Below are 11,806 nucleotides of genomic sequence, written 5' to 3'. Positions count from 1 at the left end.
CCAGGGTTGGGGTTGGGTGGGGGAGGGCAGAGCCTGCCCAACTCCAGGGGTGGGCCTGACTGGCAGAGATAGGAACAATAAACTATCTCCTCGTTTAGTAGCGTTTGTTTTCATTTTGTACTGAAGGTTGCCTGCTGGCAAAGAATTCTATCCTGAGGGATCGATGACAAACTCCCAGTGTCACAGGACTTGCCTAGAAACTATCAGCAAGAAGTGGCTGATGACAAGATGGAGGAGGAACAGAAACCTAAGAGGGACACCACAAGGACTAGAGTGCGAATGCTGGGGGCTGGCCAAAGGTTGGACTAACAGATCAGCTAGATATCTGAGATGGGGATAAAATGCTCAAGACCAGCCAGGCCACCTGGGCAGCTAGGGCCAGGCCTCACCTGACATGCTGAATGACAGAGCAAAGAAGACAGGAGAGGAGACAGAGAACTTCAAAGAAGGGGGGTGACACTAACACCTATGGACCATCTAGTGCTGTGCCAGTGGGCCCATATTAGTCGGCTATTAAATATCTTCTGATCACCTCCTATGGGCCAGGTAGATATGAACAGATTCATGTAAGAGTCTCTGAGAGGGGATGGCTCTTCTTGGTGACCTTAATAGTCACCTTCTCAGTCATCCTTACTGCATCTGGAGCTCCAAGCACTCAAAGCAAAGTCAGAAGAGACAGTACGTGACTTCTAAGACCAGGTCATCCAATATCAAGGTTTCCTCTTTGTTCCCTCAATGGAATGTATCATTCTTCCTGGGAAAACACAGCTGCCATATTGTGTGGCTACTCAAGCAGTACTAAGGAGGAGTCTACATGGTAAGGAACTGAAGCTTCCTGTCAATAGGCAATTCAAATTTTCCAGTCATGTGAATGAGCTGTCATGGAAGCAGAACTGCTAGCCTAATCAATCCTTCAGATGATGAAAAAAATCAGGCAACAATTTGGCTATGATTTTATAAATAACCCCATGACAGAGCTACCCTGCTAGGGTAGTCCCAAATTTCTGGCCTACAGAAAATACATGAAATAATAAATGTTTAGTGTTATTTTAAACCATTAAGTTGTATGGTAATATATAAATAAATCACAATAATAAATCACAAGGAAACTATCAGGCAGACCCAAACTGAGAGACATTTAATAAGCTAATTGCCCATATCCTTTAAAAATGTCAGCATTGTTTGACAAAGGATAAAAAAGTCATTCCAGACTGAAGGAGACTAAAGAGACATGACAGCTAAATGTCACACTTAATTCTCACTTGGGTACCAGATCAGGAAGAAAAGAAGTTACTAGAGAAATCCAGGATTGTACACATTTCCTGACTTTGATAATGGCATCGTGATATCTTGGAAGAATATCCTTGGTCTTGGAAGATACATACTGAAATAATGACAGGTAAAGGCTAGTTATCCTGTAACTCTCAAATGTGTATATTATTGTAGGCATAAAAAGGCAAATTAAGTGGGCAAAATAACAAGAGGATCCAGGTAGAGGATTTATAGAAGTTCACTGTACTATTTTTGCAGATTTTCTCCAGGTTTGAATTTTTCAAAATTTAAAGTCGAATACAAAAACATGGGGGAAAAAATGTCATGTTCCAAGGGTATATCCCAACACCAAGTCGACTCTGATTTATAGACATGTAGCCCCATCTCAGTGGCCTTTACAAAGGTCCTCTCCAATCTCATTTACTTTTACCAAAGCAGACCCTTTCCTCTGAATACGTAAGTTACTACAAATGGGAAATATGGGTGTGTATGTATGGGAATGTACCTAAGAGTGTCTGATTACTAGGCTGGGGTACCAGACTAAAAGGCAGTATGGTGTAGAGTTGTAGCCCATGAGAAGCCTCAGAAAGAATTAATTGCTAGGTCAACAGGTGGTGTAGAGGTTGAGACACTGGATCCTACATGGCCAGTTCTAAGATTCAAGTCTAGACCTGCCAGCTGGAAAGACATACTGGTACATGTGTGGGGATGCCCAAGATCCTGAGAGGAGAATGAAGAAGGAATTGCCCCAAGGCCATGGCAGAGGTGGGGATTTCTCATTTTCTCTCTCTCTCTCTCTCTCTCCATCTCTCTCCAGCAAGCACATGTGCAAAAATCTGAAATAATAATAAATTACATATTTTTTAAAAAGAAATTAATTGCTGGAGTCAGCAGGTGGCATAGTGGTTAAGATGCTAGACTCCTACATGGATGACTGTGGCCCAAGTCCTGGGCCTGGTGGCTTGCTTTCTCTTTCTCTCTTTGGTGAGCACATGTACCCTATAACAAATTTTAAAATAATAAGTAAAATAATTTTTAAAAAGAATTATTAGGTCATCAAGAAAGTCAAGACACATTTTTGCATGGAAATAACATGCCATGACTTTTCCAACAATCCAATAATTGCTCATACTACATGGAAAAAAAGGTGCTTCTGTGAAATCTTCAAAAAAAAAAAAAAATAAATAAGGAAAAGAAAAAATTAACTTAATTTAAAAAGAGGGCCAGCATGTAGTGCAGAGGTCGAGGGAGCTGGATCCCACATGGCCAACGGTGTGGGTCAAGCCCCAGATCCAGAGCAACTTAAAAATCAAGCTGAGCCTACATGCATGCACGTCCAAAATCCCAAGGAGAATGGAGAAGGTTCTGCGGTGCAGCTATCCCCTCTGAAGGGTAATTTCTCACTTCCCCTCTCCCTCTCTGTCTCTCCCTCTGTCTCTGGCAAGTACATGTGTCTACAGCAAAAACTAATTAAAAAAACAAAAAAGGATACAGCTAAAACATAATTTTGGACATGCATATGTTCCAAGAGACACAGTGAAAATAAGGATAGCAAAGTAAAGCTCAGTGTTTGGTATTTGGACACATCCTTTGCAATATAAAAAGCTGTCCTTCAGTCTGAAACTGCATGCTCATTGTTTGAATTAAAATGTATTTCTTCTCTGTTTGAACAAACCGAGTTAGAGCCACATGTCAGCTCCTCTTCTGCTTTTCTGTTTATGTGTTTTCACTGTGGAAATCAAACGCTTAAGGCCAGAGTTCTAGAATATGTAAGTGGGCTTTTCATTTGTGTCACCTAAATCATAAGAAAGTTAGGTGCCAGAGCTTCAAAATGGTCCTCTTCTCTTTGATCTCACAGTGACACATCTAAGAATTTCTCTCTGAAGAAGACTTATTGTAAATTTTCTTTGTAACATGATTTATAATGGCAAAAAGCTGTAAACAATGTCAATGTCAAACAAGAAAGAAATATGGTATACAGCTACACAGTGAGGTGCTACATGGCCTTTGAAATATTCAGGGAATATCTGATGATAAAAGAGAATGGTCTCACAATAATATTAAATTTTTAAAAAGCAGGATACTTGGGCTAGACCACTGTGCAGTAGTAGAATGTGATGCTCTGCAAGGCTGACTCACATGCGAGGGTTCCATGTTCACATCTGGAGACCCCCCTGAGCCTGCCAGGCATGCGTGCCCACGATCAGGGCCTCAGGACCCTGTTAGGGGTGCTGTCTCTGTCTTTGCTCATGGAAGACATAAATAAGCTTAAAATAAAGCAGGGTGCAAAGTCATAAAAAGCCAATTGTATAAACAACTGTGTAGGTGCATGTATTCACATATAAACAATAAACAACAGAGAGAAATATGCCCAAAATGTCATCAATGGTGCTCTCTGATAAGTGGTATGATTACTGACTCTTATTTAATATTTTTATACTTTTCTGTATTCTAAATGATTCTACAATGAATGGCATAATTTTTTTTTTTTTTTTCAGACAGGGTCTCACCATGTTACCCACACTGGCCATTACTGACTCTTATTTAATATTTTTATACTTTTCTGTATTCTAAATGATTCTACAATGAATGGCATAATATTTTTTTTTCAGACAGGGTCTCACCACGTTACCCACACTGGCCAGGAGCTCGCATTCATCCATTAATAGCACCTAAAATTCTTGAAAGTGGATGGGGCGCTGGACTCCCACATGGCAAACGGTGGTTTGAGTCCTAGTCCTAATGGCTTGTTTTCTCACTTTCTCTCTCTCTCTCTGTCTCTCTCTCTCTTTCTCTCTTACTTTTCCTTTCTCTGTATCTCTCTGCAGTGAGCACGTGTGTCTTATAACAAATGTAAAATAACAACAATAATAAATCAAATATTATTTTACAACATTTCTTTTAAAAAAATCTTTTAGCACACACTGGCACCGCTGTTCAGCAGTGCAGGCTGAGGCCACATGGGAGGCCCAGTTCAATTCCTGGCCCACCCTAAAGGGCTCAGCCACTAAGGAAGATCAGGAGCTTGTGGCTAACAGCAGCGACACAGCCAGACCTTGTCTGAAAGAGACAGGCATAGCGACTCACATCTGTGGTCCCAGCTACTCTGGAGGCTGAGGCAAGAAAATTGTGACATAGTGAGACCACGTCCAAAGAAAATACTAATCCAGATACTAAAATGATCGAATGCATATATTATATAAGTATATAATAAATAAAAGATGGCCTCAAATAAATAACAAAGACAAGAATGATAGGGCAGAATTGACTCACTGCAGACACCTCACAGCAATGGCACCAACCAGGGACAATGGAACAATGTCTTCAAATGCCAAACATCAACCTAGCATCACACACCTAGCAAAACGATCTTTCCAGAACAAGAGCAAAATAAAAACATTCTAAGATAAGTAAAACTGACAGTTTACAACAGTACACCTCTCTGAGCAAATAATAATGATGTATTTCAGGAAGAAGGCAAAGAAACCCAAAGATCTCTGAGTCAGGGAAGAATGGTAAGTACAAAAATGGTAAATGTGAAGACAATGCAACAGAAATACTGCATTTTGAAAGTGTCTACCTAATTTGTTTAAACACTAAGACAAAATTAAAATACTGAAACATAATGGCATACAAACTGGGGTGAGGGTGGTGATCAGTGCTAAAGCATTCAAAGGTCTAGTTATCGATTAACTTTAGACTACACTGAGTTAAATGTGTACTTTAAAACTCACTGCCAAATATTAGAAATAGATAATGTAACTGCTAAACTAGTAAGGAAAAATGGAATGAGGAAGGAGGAAAAAAGGACCTTTATCAACTTAGAAAGCAGCAGGAGGTGCTGGACTCCCACAAGGCTGAGTGCTGTTCGAGTCCAGACCTGGTGGCTTGAAAATCATACTAGGCACAAGTGCATGCATGCCCAATGTCCCAGGAGAAGAAGGGATTGCAGCATGGCCATCCCCCCCAAGGGTATGACTTCTCACTTTCCCTCTGTCTCTGTCTCTCTTCAGAGAGTGCACATGCCTTATAGATAAAACCTTTAAAAAAAGAAAAGAAAGGGACCAGCAGTTAGTGTAATGGCTATGTCGCTGGACTCCCATGTACTCAACTGCGGTTTGCGTCCCAGACCCGGTGGCTTAAAACTCATGCCGGGTGCATGTGCGTGCATGCCCAAGAGCCCAAAAGAAGAATGGAGGAGAAGAGATTGCGGCATGGCCATCCAGCCTAGGAGGTGATTTCTCGCTTTCTGTCTCTCTCTGTCTGTCTGGCGAGTGCACTCACCCTATAGCAAAAACCTCTCAAAAAAAAAAAAAAAAAGAAAGAAAAGAAAAGAAGAAGAAAAACAGTGGGAAAATGAGAGAAAAACACATTAAGAAGCATAACACATACAAAGCAAATAATAAAGGCCAGTCCCATAGCCCAGTGGTTAAGGGAGTCAGATCCCACATGGCCGAACACAGTTTGAATCCCAAACCCAGGGACTTGAGAAATACACCAGGAGCATGTGGATGCATGCCCATAATCTCAATAGATAGAGAAATGGGAGAGAAGGGATCATGTTGAGACCACATCCCATTGGGGGGTGCTCCCTCTCTCTCCCTGTCTCTGTCTCTCAGTGGTGAGCATGCATGTACCCTGGCAATTTTTTTCAATGCATATAATAAGATGGCAAATCCAAAAGTTATCAGTGAGTATAACAAGTACATATAAATGAACATAACCATCAAATTAAAAGTCAGAGGTTATCAGTCTCGACTTTTTTCATTTTTTTAATGAAAACACAAAATCAAGCCAACGTGTTATTCAGAGACACACCTAAAACATGAGGACACAGAATGAGTGGGGAAAAAAAGGATGGAAAAGGCACCATAAAACGACTAACCAGCCCGACCTGGTGGCAGTCTGAAGCATACAGGACCACAGTGTTTAGAAGGCCCCTGGTCGACTGTGGGTTCGGATCCCAAGGCCAGCCTGAAAACACACTGTATGTACTGAAGATCTTGAGGAGTTAGAGGGCTAGGAAAAGGAGATCACCACGTGATGAGACCTTCTCAAGGGTGATTCTCTCTTTTACACACATGAACACACGCATGAACACACTCTCTACCATGAAAGAAATAATTATCCAAAACGGAACGTGTTTTGAAGATGTGCGATCCTGACTCAAAGAGCGCCACTCTGATGACAGGATGGGTGTCACAAGAATAAATAAAATGAAATAGCCTGCAGTTTACACCCGTGTTGGTGAAGCAAAAGAAACCTCCATCTAATGTTCACACCCTGTGCGATGCTTTTCCAAAGACAATGTTTTGAGATATTTCTTACAAATTTCTTGGTAAAAAGAGAAATCCTAACCAACTCCCTACAGTCAATCCCAGCAAGACACATGAGCTTTTGCTAAATTACCTATTAAGAGGGAGTATGAGACTCTTTGCCATCCCAGCACCTAAACTCTGATCCCTGAACTCAGACACACATCTGCAATTACAGCATTAATAAGCTGTCGAGAAATGCCAACGCCTGTATGTTAATCATACGCCTTCCCAACTGGCAGTTCACACTTCCTCTGCCTGAACAGAAAACAGCTGGCATCTGCGATGTGGCACCCCCATAGGTGCACCCAGGAAAGGCACAGCCGAGAGCACTGTCACTCTGCTTTATGTCTCCTGAAATAGATCAGGATACAAATGACAGTGACTTTACAGTGATTACCTCAAGTCCTCTCTAGTATATGAAAACTAAAACTTTTTGCCAATTTTGGTAAATGAATCACGTCTCAACTGACTGGGAAGTCATCACTAATTTCAACCACACTTGACATGTTATTAATTCCTTACTTGGTCGAATTCTGGTATTCTCACACACCCTTAAAAGCACTCACCCTAAATCTTCTGAGTCAGAAACCCATAGGCTCTAGGTCAGTTGGTTTCAAGTGTGTTTGCCCATGAGACTCAGTCTAGGTTCTACCCATAGAAATTCTTAATTCAGGCCCAGTGTAGGCGGTGGGGCACGGCTGCAGAATACTGGAAGGCCCAGGCTTCTGATTCCAGGTTGATCTGAACAGGCCATGTGCTCCAAGATCCTGGCTGGCCAAAAGACTATAGAAGGGGTTATGGCATGAAAGATCCCATCGGGGATTTTTCTCTCTCTAATAAAAAAGGAAGGAAGGAATTCTGATTTAATTGTTCCGGAGAAGGCCCTCGGCGTCAATATTTTTAAAAAGGTTCCCTACGGCTCCAGGCCCAGCTATCTGGCTCTCCACTTTGGATTGTTACCATCCCAGAATGGAAGTTCCCCTCCTTGGATCGAATGATAGGGTATTTGTGCAAGTGTTACAAAACCTGCACTTACTATTCTGCCTCGCAAGGACTCCTTGTCATCATCATTTTCCTTCTGGATTCAGCTCTGTAGCTAACAGAAATACAGCTATGCTCTAATCCACTGACATGTGAATGATTAGATTTACAGAGGAGTCAGGGTCTACACTGGCTCTCACAAAATTAAGAGCCAAAACTCCTAAATATCTCTTTATTGGTCTGGCCCTGTCCAAAGGGACAGACACAGTACCAAGCCTGGTAGACACCAGAAACAGCTGCACCTAATGACTCCCTGGTCGTTCCCAACTCCTTATCTATGAGAATAGTCTGTGCACCGCAGTGCAAAGAGTTCCATTAAAAACATGGCGTGGGGCCAGCAGGTGGTACGGTGGTTAAGGTGCTGGACTCCCATATGGACGACTTTGGTATAAGTCTCAGACCTAGTGGCTTGAAACTCACGTTGGGCACAAGGGTGTGCATGCTGAAAATCCCAAGGAGAATGAAGGAGGAGCTGTGACATGGCCATCCCCCTCCCTGGGGGGGGGGGAGGCGGGGGTGATTTCTCACTTCTTTCTCTCTTTGTGTCTCTGTGTTCTCTCCAGAGAGCACACACACACACACACACACACACACACACACACACAAACACCTGGGGTGGCAGGAGCATACAGTGACACATTGGTAAAATGTGACACTCTGGGAGGCAGACCCACATGGGACAGTTTCCAGTTTACATCAGGAGACTTCTCTGAGCACCTTAGACACACTGGTACCCATAATCTGGGCTGGCTGGGGGTGGGTTGCAGTGTAGAGCCAGGGGTGCTATATCTCTGTCTCTGTCTCTCTCATGGAATACATAAATAGGCTTTTTAGAAAGTGGGGGAGGGAGGCAGAGCCAGATGGTGGTGCAACAATAAAATGTAACGTTTTTCAAAACAGGTCCATAAGGAAAGGTTCCAGGGTCACACCTAGAGAGCTCCCTAAATACACCAGGCCCAGGGACCAGCAGTTAGCATAATGCCTATGTCGCTGGACTCCCATGTAGTCGACTACGGTTCGAGTCCTGGACCTGGTGGCTTAAAACTCACGCCGGATGTATGTGTGTGTGTGCCCAAGATCCCAAGAGGAGAATGGAAGAGAAGGGATTGCGGCATGACCATCCCCCCCGGGGTGTGATTTCTCACTTTCTGTCTCTCTGTCTCTGTCTGTCTGGCGAGCTCACGCACCCTACAGCAACCCCCCCCCAAAAAAAAAAGAAAAAAGAAAAAAAAATATGCCAGGCCCACATCACACAACCAGGCCCACATCACACAACCAGGCCCACATCACACATGCTCACAATGTGAGCTGGCTGAGGCTGGGGTGGATCATGGCATGAAGACCCTGTTGGAAGTGCTGCCTCTCTGTTTCACTCACAGAAGAAATAAACTAAATTTAATTAAAAAAAAAAAAAAAGTATGTGGGCCTACCATGCTTAACTATGTTCTCATCCATACACCTATAAGTATAATTTTCTTCTCTTAAAGAATTATTTAATTAATTAATTATTATAATTTTTAATTTGCTATAGGGCACGTGCATTCACTAGAGAGAGGGGAAAAAGAGAGAGAGAAAGCAAGCTACCAGGTCCAGGACTAGAACCACAGCTGGTCATGGGGGAATCTGGCACCTTAACCACCATGCCACCTGCTGGCCCAAAAACTATTTCTATAGGTAGAAAGGTCTAGAAGGATACACAGCAAAATGTTAACAATGGTTTTTTGGGTAGTAGGTTTAATGCTTTTTTTTTTCTTTTTTGCTTCTCTATATATCCTAAAATTGCTAGAGTGAACTTGCATTACTGTTTTTATAATTAAAATAAGCAGATAAATCAGTCTCCATTCAAAATGGGAGGAATGGATAAAAGATCTAGACCTTCAGCCAGCTCTGCCCCAGATCTTTGTCCTGCCTGGTTAGACTGGATGCTCCCTCAGGGCCCTCCCTCCTGGGCATTCCAGAATCCTGCCAGCCCCTCTGTGTATTCATTAGACTCTCAGGGGACCCCACTTCTGTACTGTGAACCCATAATCTGTCATTCCTGGTTCTCAGACCAGTTCACTCCTGTAAGAACTAAAATAGAAGTGAGACTCCACACAAAGCCCTGACTCTACTGATGACACTAAAGTTACTCCTCAAAGTCTGGCCCAGCTGAGACCCAGCCGCTTCCAGATCACCTTCCTCTCAGGCTGGGCAAGAATAACCCACAGGCCTTGCTTTAAGAATTAGAGACAAGAGGCATTCAGACTCCTTATCATGCTGGGTGTGGATTAACTTCCCAGGGTCAATGCAACAGCAAAATCTATAAGCAAATCCTGATAGGACACAGGGCAGCTGTGTCACCATGGAGACAGGATACTATAAGCCCCACAGGTCAACCACAACATTTCAAAGAGACATTCACAATCTCTGACAATAAAGGAAGTTGGATCTGGAAAAGAAAAACTCTATGACCAATCCCTGAATGACTCGCAAAAGCAACCCCCCGGGTATATTCTTGGCAACAAGGAAAGAAGGAAAGAAGGAAAAACTAATAAGAACTGAGTACACACTGCGCTCACAGGTGTTTGGATTTTTTTTTTTAATTTCTAGGTTGTGTTCTTTCTGTTCCCTTTTTGTGAGTTTCCTATTTTGCAGAAGAAGAAACTGAGGCTCAGAGTTGCTAAGTCGCTTACCAGAGATTACAGAGCTGAGGAGCAAAAGGGTGGAGATTGTCTCTTACAGGAGCTGGGTTTGAAGCCTAAGTCTGACATGAAAACTTCCCTTAAACCTTGCCTCAGTGCACAAGCAACCATGGAGTTTCAAGCAGCTAAACATGCATGAAGTCATTTGGCTGTGGAATGGGGGAACCACTCCATCCCAATGAGGTTTACTCGAAAAGATTAACGGTGAAAAATACTTCAGGCAGAACCATGAGGCTAGGCAGGAGTAGGTCCCTGAGAAACAGGAGGACAGTTACCTCCAAGTTTATCCAAACTATGCAGCAAAGGTGGGGCTTTGTTTCAGCATGCATGGTCCCTCTGGATTCCAAGAGCAAGTCCCTAAGGTCAGCATGTACCAAGGGATCCAGGAAGGTCACAGTCTCCAGAGGCTAGTTCCGCCACCTTCCAGCTGTGTGATGGAGTGAGTCACTCACGCTCTTTCACCCTAACTGCACACCTGTATAGCACGAACGGCATGGAGGGAAGGGCAGCAGGTGCCTGGTGCATGCAGCAGGCTGCCCCACCGTTTCCAACTAGGACCCCTTCTCTGGCCCTCAAAGTCTGCAAGGAGGGGGCTCAAGAGGGGACCTGGCAGCAGCCCTTCCTCCAGCTAGTCACCTATGCGGGAGGGGGCAGGGACAAAACCCCCATGCTCCAACAGGAACCAGGCCTACGCACACACTGGCTCGGAGCCTGCACCACCACCCACCGGAGTGAGCTGTGCTGGAGCGGGGCTGGATCTTAGCCAGAAGGAGCCTTCTCACCACCGCTCCTTCCTGCCTTCCTCCACCCAAAGCTCCAGAATCAACTCCCAGACCGAGAGGAAGGAGGCTTTCTGGCTCTGACGTGGTCTTCCAGTCAGCTACCCCACCTCACCTGCCGGCGCTCCCTCCCATCGGCTCCTTCCCCAGGCCTGGGCACAGAGATGAGCGAAACCTACCCCTGCCCCCGGAGTCCTCAGCTGGCGGAGCTCCGAGACAGCAGCAGAACCGGGCTGTCCTGGGGTGCTGTGGGGGCCAGAAGGACACCCAAAGGGGGTCTCGCCTTAAACCTTAAACCTGTCTGCTTAGCACCCGCATTTTTCAGGACAGAATGACAACTTCTCAAGGGCAAGCTAAGAAATCATTTAGTATGAGAATCATCCATTTCTGAGATTTTTCTATTTTCATTTTTTTTAACTTTCTAGCTTCCGACCCACTGTATGAACCCTTCCACTTCCTTCTTCCGAGAAACATCCTCTTAAGAGGCGCGATTCCCCTGTATCCAGCGACTCCAGTTTCAACCCGCCACTTGTGGGATGGAGAAACTGAGGCAGGCTCCGAGCGCAGGGCTCCTCCCGCCACCTGCGGACTCACAGCGGGTTCCAGCGCTCGGGCAGGCGGCGGTGCAGCGAGATGCGGTCGCTGAGGTAGATGTTGATCTGGTGCAGCCGCACGCTCTCTTCCTGCAGCCTCAGCTCCTCGCCCTGCAGCTGCA

At 44.3% G+C, this 11,806-nt stretch overlaps 1 protein-coding gene across 1 annotated transcript in view; it reads right to left on the bottom strand.

Annotated features, from left to right (window-relative positions):
* Positions 1–11,806, bottom strand: part of GALNT12 (polypeptide N-acetylgalactosaminyltransferase 12) — a gene marked incomplete at its 5' end in the record, with an annotated part of 36,529 nt that extends 24,723 nt beyond the window's left edge. Inside the window, 1 exon segment of the mRNA XM_014592770.1 lies at positions 11,686–11,806. Coding sequence (XP_014448256.1) covers positions 11,686–11,806 — 121 coding nt within the window.

The sequence above is a fragment of the Tupaia chinensis genome, unplaced genomic scaffold (assembly GCF_000334495.1).
Source record: "Tupaia chinensis unplaced genomic scaffold, TupChi_1.0 Scaffold138491_1, whole genome shotgun sequence".
Lineage (NCBI taxonomy): Eukaryota > Metazoa > Chordata > Mammalia > Scandentia > Tupaiidae > Tupaia > Tupaia belangeri.
Note: the sequence above shows the minus strand (reverse complement) of the source record. Positions and strands in the feature narration are given on the sequence as shown.